Source organism: Chrysochloris asiatica, unplaced genomic scaffold (genome assembly GCF_000296735.1).
Source record: "Chrysochloris asiatica unplaced genomic scaffold, ChrAsi1.0 scaffold00102, whole genome shotgun sequence".
Taxonomy (NCBI): Eukaryota; Metazoa; Chordata; class Mammalia; order Afrosoricida; family Chrysochloridae; genus Chrysochloris; species Chrysochloris asiatica.
This window is the reverse complement of record NW_006408620.1, coordinates 90,698-106,463: the sequence shown is the minus strand read 5'-3', so window position 1 is coordinate 106,463 and position 15,766 is coordinate 90,698. Positions and strand designations below refer to the sequence as shown.

At 39.0% G+C, this 15,766-nt stretch overlaps 1 protein-coding gene across 1 annotated transcript in view; it reads right to left on the bottom strand.

The window, feature by feature from the left end:
- The window catches only part of LOC102819775 (ATP-binding cassette sub-family A member 3-like), a 56,892-nt gene that overhangs the window by 31,281 nt on the left and 9,845 nt on the right, over positions 1-15,766 (bottom strand). The window contains exons 3-6 of the mRNA XM_006867233.1: positions 9,035-9,281; positions 8,708-8,912; positions 5,356-5,599; positions 535-675 (exon numbers count right to left, since the gene is read on the bottom strand). Coding sequence (XP_006867295.1) covers positions 535-675; positions 5,356-5,599; positions 8,708-8,912; positions 9,035-9,281 — 837 coding nt within the window. The remainder of the gene's footprint in view (positions 1-534; positions 676-5,355; positions 5,600-8,707; positions 8,913-9,034; positions 9,282-15,766) is intronic.

The window sequence follows — 15,766 nt, the reverse complement described above, 5'->3', positions numbered from 1 at the left end:
GTCTGCATCTGAACCCTCCTTATTTATTGTTTGTTTAAGGGACGCTGCCTGTCTTAGGCGGTCAGTGCGAATTCCTCAGTCTTACCAGTCATTGAAACTCATTGCAGCATGGCAATGGCTCTGTCTTAAGTTGCCGAGGTTGATTTTATTTTGAGGTTCATTTTCCCCTAAACAAAAAAGGAGAAGGAAAACAAATGCACTGCTGTGAAGTTGACTTTGACTCACAGTGGAGAAGAACCGCCTGATAGGGCTTCCAAGGCTATGATTTTTATAACTTTCTCCACAGAGCAGCTGGTAGTTTAAAACCGACACCCTTTTGGTTAGCAGCGGGACCCCTTAACCATTCAGCTATGAGGGCTCCTTATTTTTCTACTAGCCTGTGAAAACATCTCAAAAACACTCAAAATGGTAAGCTTTACTGTCTTGAGTGGAGGAACTAGTCATTCTTTTTCTCTTTCAATTAGACCATAAATGTGGAAGTCTGTAAAGGAATAGGGTGTTTCTAGAAACTTGGGGAGTGCCCCAGATACTCACATACATTTCTGCAGTCCAGGTAGACAATTTGGAATTTCTTGGAACATTGTTTTTTTATCTCATAATTATCAAAGAATTTGCTGATACACATTGCAAAGTTGTAGCTAGGAAGTACCATTAATGAATTAGATATCATGGTTTTGGTGGTGCCAGACAGGTCTCGTGCTGTAATCGAAAGGATGACCGATTCACTTCAGTTCTGAGAAAGTAGTGTGTCTCCCCAGAACAAGCAGCCTCCCAAAAGAATGAACTATTCTGAGAGAATTACTAATCCAGGAGATGGTCCTTGAAAAAATACCAGCCACTAAATTTGTTCACTTTTGATGGCATCTAGCATGGATTAACCAATTTCAGAGTTTAAGAGAAAACTTTTGCGGAAAGTGTTTCCCCAGGATCTTGTCTACCTGTAACTTGGTACCACACATGTTTTCACATTTCTAATTCTGTTTGTACCAGTAAGGGTATGTGGCCTAGGATTCAACAGTGAGAAGGAACATAGAAAGTTCGATTTGCTTATAGAGGAGATTCATCTTCAAAGGGGCAAAGTAACTGATTTCTCAAAAGAATGATAGTTTGTGATTCTACCAAGACTAAGGTCCTGGCGTGGCACTGTAGGTTAAACACTGGACTGTGAACTGCAAGATCAACAGTTCAACTCCACCAGCTGCTCCTCAGGAACCTTATACAGTTACTATGAGTAGAAACTGACTCAATGGCAGTAAAAACAACCACTACCACCCACCAAGACTAAGTTAAGATTATTAACAGTGAAAAAAACAGAAAAAAAAAAAAAAAGAAAGCATTATATGAGACCCTTTGACGTAAGATGAGAGGTGGTCATCCAAGGATGATACTGGATAAGAAGAGTTTCCTACAGATGAATCAATGGTAATGTTATCTCTGAATAGACAATAGCTTAGTTAAATGAATATAAGCTGGTAGCCAGAAAGTAGGAATCTGGAAATTGGCTGGCCATATGAAAAATACAAAAAGTGACTTGGTGGAATAAGCTACGGTGTTTTCATCTCTTCTCTGGAGTATTTAAATACCTTCTTAGCTCAAAAGAGCTAAATAGCCTCTTATGGAAGGGAAAGGAGAAAAACAGGAGAGTTTTTTTGTTCCACAAGTGATACTGAAAGTATTGAACTAGCAGACCAGAAAGGAGCCCTGGCAGTATAGAGGGTTATGCATTGGGCCACTGACTGCACGGTTAGTACTTCAATCCATCAGCAGCAGCTCCATGGGAGGAAGATGAGGTATTCTGCCCCCATAAAGATTTACAGACTCTCTTCAGAAACCCTACACAGGGTTGCTCTCAGTAGGAACCCAGTAGTCGGCATGCAAGCACCATCACCACCAGCATGGCATGAATACGAGAACCAAAACCCACACTGGCTAAACTAACTGCAAAGCAATTTTCATTTCACTCTATTCTAGCATGTGCTGATACTGATTAATCAGTTCTTGATTTTCATTCCTTTTAGATAACCTGTCTTTTCTCTCTGGCTCCTTTAAGCTTTCTCTTTACCTTTGGTAGTCCGGACTGTATTTCTAAATATTAAAATAGCTACATGTGGATTATTTCAAATTTATCCTGATGTAAAATGTCATTGAGCTTCTTGAACCCACAGATCTTGGTTTTCAAGAAATTCTGAAAAACTGTAGCCATTCTTTTTTTTTTTTTAATCTCATTTTGGGACTTGAATTCTTTATGTTATGTCTTCCATATCTGTTACTTCACTTTCATATTTTCTATTTATTTCCTAGGCTATATTTTGGTTGTGCTATTCAGATTATCTTCTGTATTACTAATTTAATTTTTTCTTAAAATTTCTCCCTTGAGTTAATTTCAAATATATCTTTGAATTCTGAAACTTCCATTTGCTTTTTAAAATTTGCTTTTAAAAATGTTTTGTACTTTATTCTTATTTTCAAACCTGTTATTTTAATAATGTGAAGTGCAAGTGTCTTACATTCTTCTCTTTGTTGTTAAGTGCCCATCGAGCTGGTTCCGACTCACAGCAACCCTGAATAGGGTTTCCGAGGAGCAGCTGGTGAGCTTGAACTACCGCTACCAACCTTGTGGTTCAAACTGACTTTGCAGTCCAGTGCATTAACCCAAAGCGCCACACCAGGGCTCCATATTCTTCTCTTGTTGTTGGTGTTGTTGTTATGTGCCGTGTAGTCGGTTCCAACTCAAAGCAACCCTGTACAGGGTTTCTGAGGCTGTAAATCTTTATGGGAGCAGAAAGCCTCATCTTTCTTCCATGGAACAGCTGGTAGTTTCGAACTACTGACCCTGAGGTTAGTAGCTCAATTCGTAACCACCATGCCACCAGAGCTCCTTCTCTACACATACTTATATGTGAATTATTTGTAAGTGTTACACTCTCTTTTTAAGCTGGAGTCCAGGTGTGGTGCTGTAGGATCAGCATTGGGCTGATAACCACAATGTTGGTGGTTCAAACCCACCAGGCACTCCTTGGAAACTCCATACAGTGTTGCGATGAGTCAGAACTTCCTGGGCAGCACAAAACAAAAATAACTTATGTGGTGCCTTACTTTATATATTTTGTGTGTGTGTTTTTTTTAATTATGTGTCAAAAAAAAAAAAAAAAGTGAAAATAAGAAATATAATTTTGAATTGTGCTATCTTCTGTAGGATGAAAGTGATTGTAGGGTATTTTGCAATGGGATTTTGTTCCCTGAAATTAATGGGGATAATGAAATGTCCCAGAGTAGGATCCAGATAGCAGAACTTAACAATTACAGATAAGATGGCAACACAGTAAGAAGAGAGCCAGGAAGGCAATCAGAGTGTTTTCAGCCACAGGGAAGAAATTAATTAGTTTTCTACAACTGCTATTTCCTGTAGACAAATTATTATCCCAGAGCAGAAGTCACAGGATTACAAGCCCATGACACTATCCTCCAGGATCAGAGTCTTCATTGACGAGACACTGGCATTCTGAAAACCCACTGTATCTCAGTTTTGTTGTTGTTATTAGGTGCTATTGAGCCGGTTATTACTTAGCAACCTTCAATAGGGTTTCTTAAGGAGCAGGTGGTGGGTTTGAACCACCAATTTTACGGTTAACAGTCCAGTGTTTATCCTACAGTGCCACACTAGGACTCTGTGTTTAAGATAAAACAAAATCAAGGTTACTATTTTAGTGCCGTGGGTTAATGCGCTGGACTGCAAAGTTGGTTTGAACAGCAAGGTCAGCGGTTCAAGCTTACCAGCCGCTCCTCGGTAAGTCTATACAGGGTCGCTATGGGTGGGAACTACGTCGATGGCACTGCACAACAATTTTAGCACACCCCAGGTGGTAGGTGGAGTTCATTTCACTACAGAGATATAATACAGCATAATCAGACAATAAATTGTCTCAAAGACGAAAACAATAAGTAAGGTTAAACTTACTAGGCCACTAGTACTTTCTGGTAGGAGAAGGGGATTGCCTACAGGGAGGGAGGGTGCACTGAGCCTGCTATGAGAAATGACCTTTAGTTCTACCTAAGTAAGGGGGAAGGAGCTCTAGGAGTGTAGTGGTGAATCAGGCTGCAAACTGCAATGTCAGCAGTTCGAAACTACCAGCTGTTCCACAGGAGAAAGAGGAGGGGTTCTGCTCCTGTAAAGATTTACGGCCTCAGAAACCCTGTACAGGGTCCCTATGAGTCAAAACAAACTCCATGGCACATAACAACCACCACAAGTGAGAGGGAAGAAATGCAAGGAGTCCAAAGGTCTGTCATTAGCAGAGGGACTTTTTAGAGAGAACATACACAAGAGACAGAATAGATAACATTTTGGGAGCAGACACCAATTAAATCTATAGATAGTATATTCCCTCAGGAAAGGAATACCAACACTTAGCTCCTACTTGCCATTTCTCCTACCATGCAGGGGTTCAAGCCTTCTTCACATGGCATAACACTACATCTAAGAGAGACGTGCATAAGAGTATAAAATTTGTAGTTCATACACTATGTTTAGTTTTGTGGGAGACCAAGCTCTAAAGCCAGGAGTGAAGCAGAAGGTCTGCTTTTGCTACTTGGCTTAACACAGTTCAACTTTACATTTCTAGAGAATTTCAACAAAGGAATGTTCTAAGAGCAAACATGCAAACTAGCAAACAAACTCAGTTTGTGGCAATCCCCAAATGAATCAGCCTTTCTCTAAGTTTCATAACCAGAGGAGGAAGATGGAAGAACCTACTCCAGGATTCCTGCTGAAATCAAGTCTGAAAAACAGAAGGGAGGCTGGCTTACTGGTAATTGTATTAGTTGTATAATTTGTTGCTTCCTTCTGAAAAAATATCATTAGGCTGTTCTGGAATAAGTACTTCTTAATTAAATTAGAGTCCGAGTCACTTCGTAGGCCCTTTCACTCCCCAGTTTCTTTGTCTGGCTCCATCTTGCTGTTAAAATGTTAAAATTCAAGGACCTCCTCTTGGGCCAAGTGTCAAGGAAAAAAATAACAACAAACCTTTCAATGAGATAAATGTTTTGCAAACTTGTGTTATAATCTCTTATTCTTTTTGTTTAATGAGGCTCATAGCGATCCTGTATGAGGTTTCTGAGGAGCGTCTTATGAGTTTGAACTGCCGACCTTTAGGTTCTAACCGACCTTGCCATTCAAACTGACTGGCTGAATACTTATTGTACAGCACCACACCAGGACTCCTCACTTATAAATACATACAGATTTTTCAAAAAACAGAGGTTTTTAAGGATTCCTGAAAATGAACTACTTAGCAATCAACATTCTTAATCTTAGTTCCTTTCAACCTCATTTGCTGATTGTCTACCTTTGGGAAGGAGCAAACGGTGGCAAGTCCTTACCATAGTGTTGTACTATGGTGTGAATGCTGATACTGACAACCGTTGACAAGTAATTAAATAGGGTGAGCTTGATGTAGGCAACAGCAACGCTGGAGAACAGGAAGCTCCCGAGGTACATGAGCGGAACAACACACCAGCCGTACAGCATAAATATCATCATTGTGTCCAGGAAGTGGTAATCCAGGACAAAGGCATCCACTTTGCGGTATGTGAACACTCCCTGAGACACAGAGCATAGCGTTACAAGTAAGGCAAAGGGCAAGAAATCAAGCCACAACACTTACAAAGGACTGCCTTTCTAACAGCATACAAGCATTCATTAATTGTTACTTACACTATTTTACTATTCAGTCCTTAAATTATTTTATACTTTTTGCTTTTTTACAAAGCCTTAATTTACGGGCTTAAAGTTAAGATGAATTCCTCACAAGATGACAGGAGCATTGGTAGTTACACATTGGGCTGCTCACAGAAAGGTCAGCAGTTCCAATCTACCAATTGCTCTGTGGGAGAAAGATGAGGCTTTCTGCTTCCATGAAGAGTTAATGCCTCAGGAACCCTATGCAGGGTAGCACTACTATGAGTTGGAACCAACTGGATGGCACACCGTCGCCACAAAAGATGACAATCTAATGAGCACAATGACAATTCTTCTCTTTTCTGGTTTTACTATTTGGTTCTGTTTAGTTTTTCCTTCACATGATCTAAGTCAGGGGTGGGGAATGTCCGGCCTGCGGGCTGTTTGGTCTGACCCTGCCAAGGCAATTGCAGTTCTAGTCATCACACTGTAGCAAGCTAATTTTTAAGTTGATCATTTTGTATGGCCCGTGAATGATATTATAAATATCCAAATGGCTCTTGGCAGAAAAAAGGTTCCCCACTCCTATAATCATATCTGGATTAAGTCCAACTCTGAACTTTCCCAGAAACAAACTCACTTACATCACTTCCCTTACATTACTCCTCACATTCAAACTCTGCCTTCTGGATCTCATCTGTGACTCCACAGTCCCACATCAATCTCAGCAAACCCAGAGGCCTCCTTTCTCAATGACAAACAAATTGCATTTGAGACTCAGGCAGCCAGTTGCCATGGGGTTGATTCCAGCTCATAATGAGCATGCATGTGCCGGAGGAGAACTGCTCCACAGGCCTTTCAGTGGGTGCTTTTTCAGCAAGTAGATCTCCAGGCATTTCTTCCAAAGTGCCTCTGGGTGGACTCAAACTTCCAATCTTTGTTAGTAGCCAAGTGTCGGAACTGTTTGTTAACACCTAGGAACTCCCAGGATCAAGTAAGGAAGTATAACTTCAGAGTGGACTAGATCAGGGATATAAGGGAACCTCTAGAGCTACTGAAGAAGATAATTTTCTAGGAATCGGTGTCAATAATTGGTAATCACCATTTACCCAAAGACGGCAGAGTTGCCCCTTTTGATTAATATGCAATTATTTAATGGGAGGACTAATAATCAGACATCAGGGTTAAACTGAGAACAGCCCTCTTAGAACCCAAGAGGTTCTTGAAAATAGTTTATATTCAAGCAAGAGTGTTTTAACGAAGTGTATGAAGATATTCAGCAATCTTATGTGAAAAAGCGTAAGAGCAATCACTATAATTGGTTTTCCTCCTTCTAGTAAGGAGCCTGAAATGCTTACTGAATAAATCCAATCACAAAGATACTGTGCACAATTAGGAGCTGCTGTATAATGCTTAGGGGTGCCCCAAATTAAAAGGTTGTTTAATGAAATCTCTACTTGGGAAAATAGAAGGAACAAACACTGTTGTTAGGCAGGTTATGTCTCAACAGAGTAAAACTGAAAATCTCTTTCACATGAACACAAATAAAAACCGCAGCATTCTAGTGCTCAGTGTTTCGTTCTGTGGGGCTTAGGGGTCGCTATGAGTCGGTACCGACTCGATGGCACCTAACAACAACAACGAGTGCTCTTTCTAAGGTTTACAAGTAAACCAACAAGTAAACCATGTGAAAGTAGGCGGGGGACTGCAGATGACTAATGGAGGAGGTGAGGAACGACAATCCCTAAGATAGGAATGATATGTATTACAGTAGTTAAAACAGATAGGGAATGGCACATTACAGAGCCATCGATGAAACGTCATCAAGAAAACAAAAATATCGTTAGTGCTTTAAATCAGTGTGAGAGAATGGTTATTAAAAGAGAGGTGTTAGAATAATAAAGTAACTATTTAGGAAAAAATAAAAAAGAATCTTCACCTGACTTCTTAGCTAAATGTAAGTTAATGAGTGAGGGAGAAATAGTGGAAGATGAAGCTGGTGAATGAAGTTGGCGGTGCCTGGTGAAGCATGAGCTGAAGAAGAGAAGCTCCCTGAAGACTTTCTAGAAAGGAATTTCACAGTGCTGAGCCAGGAGGGGTATTTCCAAAATGATACTGACCTAGCTGTCACCTTCTTTGTGAAGTCAATAGTTTTAACATTCACTATAATGATAAATCCTATATATCCTGGAAGGTGGAATTTCAAGTGTGTCCTATGGAATGGCATCTCATTTAGGGCACATACAGATAGGCACACACTGAATGGAGATGAAGCCTCACCATTCAGCATGGTTTGTAACATGACTCATGAGCAAAGTTACTTGTTCAACTTTCCAGAGTCTTCGTAGGAAAAGGGAGAGGACTTGACTAAACTCTACTCAAAATCTCCTGGTGAGTCAGCTAACACTGTAATGGGAAAGACAGTTCTTCAGGGGTTGGAAGCAGTAACATCCTTAACCTCAGTCCTTGTCTCTGACGTGAGCAGTCAGTAAAGCGTAGAGAAAAGGGTGAATCAGGAGCCCTGGATATTAGGCAAAATGCTGGCAAGTCCACAGAACCAGGGATAGAGGGTATCTCATTTCTAACAAGGGATGGCAAAGTCAAAGAAGCCAGCAGAGGCAAGAATCCATCTGGAGAACCCCAGCCTGAGATGAGGGGGAATCTTGGGTAGACAGGGTGGAGACAGACCAAAGACCCAAAGAATGAAGAAGCAGATATTAAAGAGTAAGATGCTAAGACAGGAGCTACTGCAAAATGAGAACAGAAAGGTGTTGTAAGTACACTGTTCAGGCCGACTTTGAACATAGAAATGACGATGTTTTCTGACTTGTACCAGTGAGATGAGCTTGGATCAGTAACTCACCTCTTTGGGCTTCAGTTTTCTTATCTGTAAATATAATGAATTATAACCACTTCAAAAAATTACTTTGGAATTTGAATAGCATAAAACCATTGTTGGTTGTCTAGTTGGTTCTGATTCATAGCGATTCTATCAGATAGAATTCCCATGCAACTTCAGAGAAGACTCACCAACAGTAAGCAGCAGGGAATGGAGAAGCAGATAAGATCCCATAGCAAAGCAGAGAGCCAGTAAGTCAGAATGTAGACTCCACTCACAAACTGGATGTGCTTTGCTTTAGAGATTTTCTCAGTCATTGTCTGAAGACAAAAGCTACTGGCCACAACAGCCATGCTAAAAGACAAACATAGTGCTATTTGTATTCCATTTGTAGGCCTACAGAAGATTAAATAAAAGCAAGAAAAGGCTGATTTCAGTAGTTATTTTTAAGTGTAGATGATCAGATAGGGCAGGGAAGATAATAAATTTCAATTCCAGTAATGGGAAATCATACATACACTACGTTAGAACCATACAGCGGGAGCGGTTGAGGCTTGTTGGAGACAGTGATTGAAGCATTGGGCCCAATAAGTGACATGAAGAGAATGTTGTCTAAAACTGCCAGGGATGTTGCAGCTGAATGGTATGCATCATTATTGAACAAAATAGTAAAAATGATTTTGTCTTGCTCAGCCTTTATGGAAAATGCAACGATGCAGAAGTTATGACATTCTTTACTTTCCAATACGTAATTCGTGACATTACCTAGGATAAAGAAAGAGAAAGAGTCAACATGTAAGAGAGCACTTACTATTTATGCTGAAGAGGAAGGAACCATTGTCCTCCTTTCAACTTCCGACAATGGTTGTTTCAAAGTTTCACCTTACTCCTCAAGACTTCTATCCCAAGACTAATCTCTAGAATACTCTCACCAAATGATTTACAATCAGAAAAAAACACAAAACACAGTAAGTTACTAAACATTTCTTCTCCTAGCTTTTTAAAAAATGGTTTTGCTATTGTAGGTAGTTTGCATTACCATCTACAGTTACTGAAAAAGTCTACTGGAATTTTCAGAGGGAATACATTGAATGTACAGATCAATTTGAGGAGAACTGACATCCTAACACCATTGGGTCTTCCAATCCATGGCACGGAATGTCTCTCCATGTATTTCCCAGAACTACTGCTACCAAGTTGATTTCTACTCCTAGCGATCCTATAGGACTGGGTAAAAGTGCCTCATACGGTTTCCAAGGCTACAAATCTTTATGGAAGCAGATTGCCACATCTTTCTCTGACAGACTGGCTGGTGGGTTTGAACTATCTACTTTTTGGTTAGCAACCAAGTGCTTTAACCATTGTGCTCCAGATATTTAGAACCTCTTTAATATCCCTCAAAAATATTTTGTAACTTTCAGTGTCTAAGTCTTGCATACTTTTTGGGTTAAATTTATTCCTAAGTATTTTATTACTTTTTATACTAATTGTAAGTTTTGGTCATTTGTTTTCTGTTCTTCCCTCCCCTTCCCCAGGAATTTTTAAAATCTTTCAACAAAAATCCAGTCTGAAAACTCTTTTGATTGGAGTGTTTCATCTACTTACAGGTAATATAATTATTCATATGCTAGGTTTTATGCCTGCCATTTTACTAATTAGTTTAATCTGTATTACAGACTTTCTGTTTCTCTGTTTACTACCATCTTTCAATATAAAACACTTATTTTATAGTATGCATTAAGTTCTTTTTTGTCTTCTTAAATTTATTTTACTTGCTTTCTCAGTGATGGTAAAAAAGTTTAAAATATGAATCTCAAAAAACAAACTAGTTTAAATGACAGCCAATTTCTGAAAATACAACAGAAAGTTTGCTCTATCTCCCTTCTTCCCTTCTCCTCTGTGATAGTACAGTAGTAGTACAAGTGGCATCTTTAGATGAGGGAGCTTTAAGTGTGTGGGAAAATGTCATTATCTTTTCATTCCATTTACCCACACTTCCTAAAGCCCCTTTGAATATGTCCATTGACACAATATTGCAATGATTTCTTTTCAGGTGTCTTTCAAATCAGGAGAAGGGAACAGTTAAAAATTGATGCTTATAGTGTATTTGGTATTTACCTGCATAATCATCACTCTTATTTCTTAATATAATTACAAGTTACTGTCCTGTCATCTCAGCCTGAGGAGTTTTTAACTGTTTCTTAATTGGCTGGCCTGATGGCAACACAGTCTCTCAGTTTTTATCTGTAAATGTCTTTATTTTTTCTTCATTTCTGAAGGAAAGATTTGCTTGATTCAGAATTCTTGATTGACAATTTTTATCCCACTACTTTCTATTTATCATCTCATTGTCTCAGACCTCCAGTTTCTGATAAAGAGTCAGTTATGAATCTTATTGAGGAGACTTTGTATATGATAAATCATTCTTTTGTTGCTGTCGATATTTTGTCTTAGACTTCTGTTTCATGATGATGTGTATGTTGTTGTTGTTATTAAGTGCTGTCAAGTTGGTTGCAACTCATAGCGAACCCTATGCAAAACAACGACCACTGCCCAGTCCTGAAACAACCTAACAATCATTATGTTTGAGCCCATTGTCCTACCCACGTATCAGTCCATCTCATTGGGGGTATTCCTCTTTGGAGATGATCCTGTAGGTTACCAAGCTTGATGTTCTTTCCCAGAAAAACATCTTTCCTGATAACAGGTCCAAAGTACATCAGACAGAATCTCTCCATCCTTCCTTCTGAGGAGCAGTCTGACGATATTTCTTTGAAGACAGATTTCTTTGTTCTTTTGGCAATCCACTGTACTTTCAATATTCTTCACCGATAGCACCACTGAAATGCATCAATTCTTCTCTGGTCTTCCTTATTCATTGTTCAGCTTTTGCATGCATATGAGGCAACTGAAAACACCATGACTTGAGTCAGATGTACCTTAGTCCTCAAGTGACACCTTTGTTAACACTTTAAAGAGGTCTTGTGCAGCAGATTTACCCAATGCAATACTTTGGTTGACTCTTGGTTCCATGAGCACTGATTGTGGATCCATGTAAAATGAAATGGATTTTTAGTTTACATGGATACACAACCGATGCTCATGGCATGATTGTGGGTCATGCCAACTTCAATCTTTCCACGTTTATCATGTTGTTGTTTATTGGTCTAGTTACGAGGATTTTTACTTTCTTTATACTGAGTTGTATTCCGTACTGAGCAGTGTGGTGGTTCTAGAGCAGAAGCTCTGGACTGTGAAGCACAAGGTCAGCAGTTTGAGCCCACCAGTCACTACACAGGGGAAGGATGAGGCTTTCTGTTCCTGCCAAGGTTTACAGCCTCCAAAACTCTATGCAGAGTCACAATGAGTCAAAATCAACTCAATGACACTGAACAACAAGAACAATCCACACTGAAGGTTGTATTTTTTTTTACTTTCATCAGCAAGTGCTTCAACTTATTTTTGCTTTAAACAGGCACCTTGTGTCATCTGCATATCTCAGATTGTTGATGAGCCTTCCTTCGATCCTGATGTCATGGTTTTCTTCATATAGTCCAGTTAATTAGACTGTATTATTTGCTCAGCAAACACAATGAATAAATATGGTGAAAAGCTACAACTCTGGTGTACACCTTTCCAGATTTTAAGCCAGGCAGTAGCTGCTTGTTCAGTTTGAACAACTGTCTCATAGTACAATTAAGTGCCTGGAATTTACATTCTTCACAATATTATCCATAGTTTTCTATGACCCACACAGCTGAAAGCCTTTGAATAGTTAACAAAACACAAGTAAACATCTTTATGGCATTCTCTGCTTTCAGTCAAAATCCATCTGATGTCATAAATGACATCCTTCATTCCACATCCTTTTTTTGAATTCAGCTTGAATTTCTGACAGCTCCCTATTGATGTGCTGCTGCAATGGTTTTTGAATTATCTTTAGCAAAATCTTACTTATCTTTTTGTATAATTTCTACATCCTGTTGGGTCACCTTTCTTTGGAAAGGGCATAAATATGGATCTCTTTCAGTTGGTTTTCTAGGTAGCTGTCTTCCAAATATCTTGGCATACACTAGTGACAGCTTCCAGCACTGTATCAGTTTGTTGAAACATTTCAATTGGTCTTTTGTGAATACCTGGAGCCTTGTTTTTTCACTAATGTCTTCAGTGAAGCTTGGATTTCTTCCTTCAATACCATCAGTTCTTGATCATCTGATAATTCATGAAGTGTTTAAATGTCCATCAATTCTTTTTGGAACAGTAACTTTGTGTATTCCTTCCACCTTCTTTTGATGTTGCCTTCATCATTCATCATTCAATATTTCCCCCACAGAATCCTTCAGTATTGAAAGTTGAGGCTTGAATTTTTTCCCCTGTTCTTTCAGCTTGAGAAATGCTGAGCTTGTTCTTCTCCTGCGGTTTCTAACTCAGGTCTTTCCATATTTCACTATCATTGTTCACTTTGTCTTCTTGAACTGCCCTTTGGAATTTTGTGCTCAGCTCTTTTATTTCATCATTTATTCCATTCACTTTACTCTACCTTCAGGAGCAAGTTTCAGACTCTCCTCTGACGTCCACTTTGGTCTTTTCTTTATTTCCTGTCTTTTAAATGAACTTCTGCTTTCTTCATGTGTGATGTTCTTGATGTTGTCCCACAACGCCTCTAGTCTTCAGCTGTTAAAGTGTTCAGTGTGTCAAATATGTTTCTTGGGATGGTTTCTAAATTCAGAAGAGATATATGACATATTTTGGCTCCCATGAACTTGTTTTTCTCTTCTTCAGTTTCAGCCTGAACTTGCATATGACTTGTTCCACAGTCAGCTACTAATGTTATTGAGTTTCTCCATTGTCTCTTTCACAGATGTAGTCAGATTGATTCCTGTGTGTTCCAGCTGGTCCTTGTGTATAGTTGCCATTCATGTTGTTGAAAAAAAGGTATTTGCAATGAAGAAGTTATTGGTTTTGCAAAATTCTATCATAAAATCTACAGTGTCATTTCTATTACCAAGGTCATATTTTCCTTGGTAAAAGTTGGTCCCTCAACTTTCACATTCAAATCGACAGTAATTATCAATGCATCTAGAGTTCATGTTTGATCAATTTCAAACTGTAGAATTTTTCAATTTCTTCTTTGGTGGTTGGTGTACATACTTAAATAATAGTTGTATTAACTCATCTTCCCAGTAGGCATATAGATATTACCCTATCACAGAGAGCATTGTATTTCAAGCTGGAACTTGAAATGTTCTTTTTGACAATGAATGGAATGACATTCCTCTTCAATTTATCATTCCTGACATCATAAATCATATGACTGTCTGATTCAAAATGACCAATACCCATCCTTTCCATCTCACTCATGCCTAGTATATTGATCTTTGTTTCATTTTCATTTTTGAACATTTCCTATTTTCCTAGATTCGTATTTTTTACATTCCATGTTCCAATTATCAATGGATGCTTACAGCTGCTCTCATTTTGAGTCGTGTCCCATCAGCAAATGAATGCCCCATAACTTTGATGCTCGATGCCATCCTATTTGAGGAGGCAGCTCTTTCTCAGAAGCATTTTGAATTACTTCCAATCTCAGGGACTCATCATCTGGCATTATATAAGGCAATGTTGTACTGCTATTCACTTGTTGGGTAAGCCTACAGCACCTGGTACTCCTAGGCAGTCTCTCATCTAAGTACTAACCAGGCCTGATCCTGCTTAGCTTCCATGATCAAAGGGGATTGCATGTGTTCAGGATGATGGGACAGCAGACATGATGTACACTGTTGTTGTAGTTGTTGTTAGATACTGTTGAGTTGGCTTCAATTCATAGCAGCCCTACATATAACAAAACAATACACTGTCCAGTCCTGTGCCATCTTCACAATTGCTACGTTTGAGCCTACTGCTGCTGCCATTGGGTCAATCCATATCCTTGGGGTTTTTTTTTTTCTCTCCTTTGCTGATCCTCCACTTAACCAAGAATGATGGTGTCCTTCTCCAGGGACTCATCTCTCCTAACAGCATGTCCAAAGTATGAGAGAGAAAGCCTGGCCATCTGAACTTCTAAGGAACATTCTGGCTGTACTTCTTCCAAGATTTGTTTGTTCTTCTGGTAGTTCATGGTACTTTTGATATTCTTCTCCAACACACCATAACACAAATGCATCAATTCTTTTATGATCTTTCTTATTCATTGTCCAATTTTCACATGCATAAGAAGCTATTGAAAATACCATGGCTTGGGTCAGGCACACTTTAGTCCTCACACTGACATCTTGCTCAACACTTTAAAAAGAACTTGTGTGACAAATCTGCTTAATGCAATACGTCCTTTGATTTCTTGACTACTTCTTCATGTGAGTTGATGGATCCAAGCAAAATGAAGTCTTTGACAACTTCAGTCTTGACTACAGTTATCATGATGCTAGTAATTGATTCAGTGGTGAGGATTTTTGTGCTCTTTATATTGAAATGCAACCCATACTGAAGGTTGTGGTCTTTGGTCTTCATCAGTAAGAATTTTAAGTCCTCTTCACCTTCAGCAAGCAAGATTGTATCATCTGCAGGTTTTTAATGAGTCTTCTTCGAATCCTGATGCTGTGTTCTTCTACATATAATCCAGATTTTTGGATTATTTGGTTCAGTATACAGATTGAATAAATATGATGAAAGAATACAACTCTGGCTCACACTTTTCCTGATCTTAAACCATTTAGTGTCACCTTGTTCTGTTCTAACTACTGCCACTTGATCTATGTACAGCTTCCTCAGGAGCACAATTAAGTGTTCCGGAATACTCACCCTCTGCAATGTTGTCCATAACTTGTCATGACCCATACAGTCAAGGTACTTTGCATAGTCAATTAAGCACAGGCAAACATCTTTCTGTTTTCAGCCAATATCCATCTGATGTCAGCAATGATATCTCTCATTTCACTTCCTTGTCTGAATCTGGCTTGAATCTCTTGAAGTTCCCTGTGAATATACTGTTTAGTACTTTGTCAACTTTCTTTAGCAAAATTGTACTTGTATGTTATATTAATGATATTGTCTGTTGATTTCCACATTCCATTGGGTCATCTCTCTTTACCACGGGCACAAATATTGATCTCTTCCAATCAGTTGGCCAGGTAAGATGTCTTCCAAATTTCTTGGCATAGATGAGTGAGTGCCTCCATTGCTTTATCAGTTTGATGAAAGATTTTGTTTCCATCAATTCCTGGACCTTATTCTTTACCAATACCTTCAGTGCA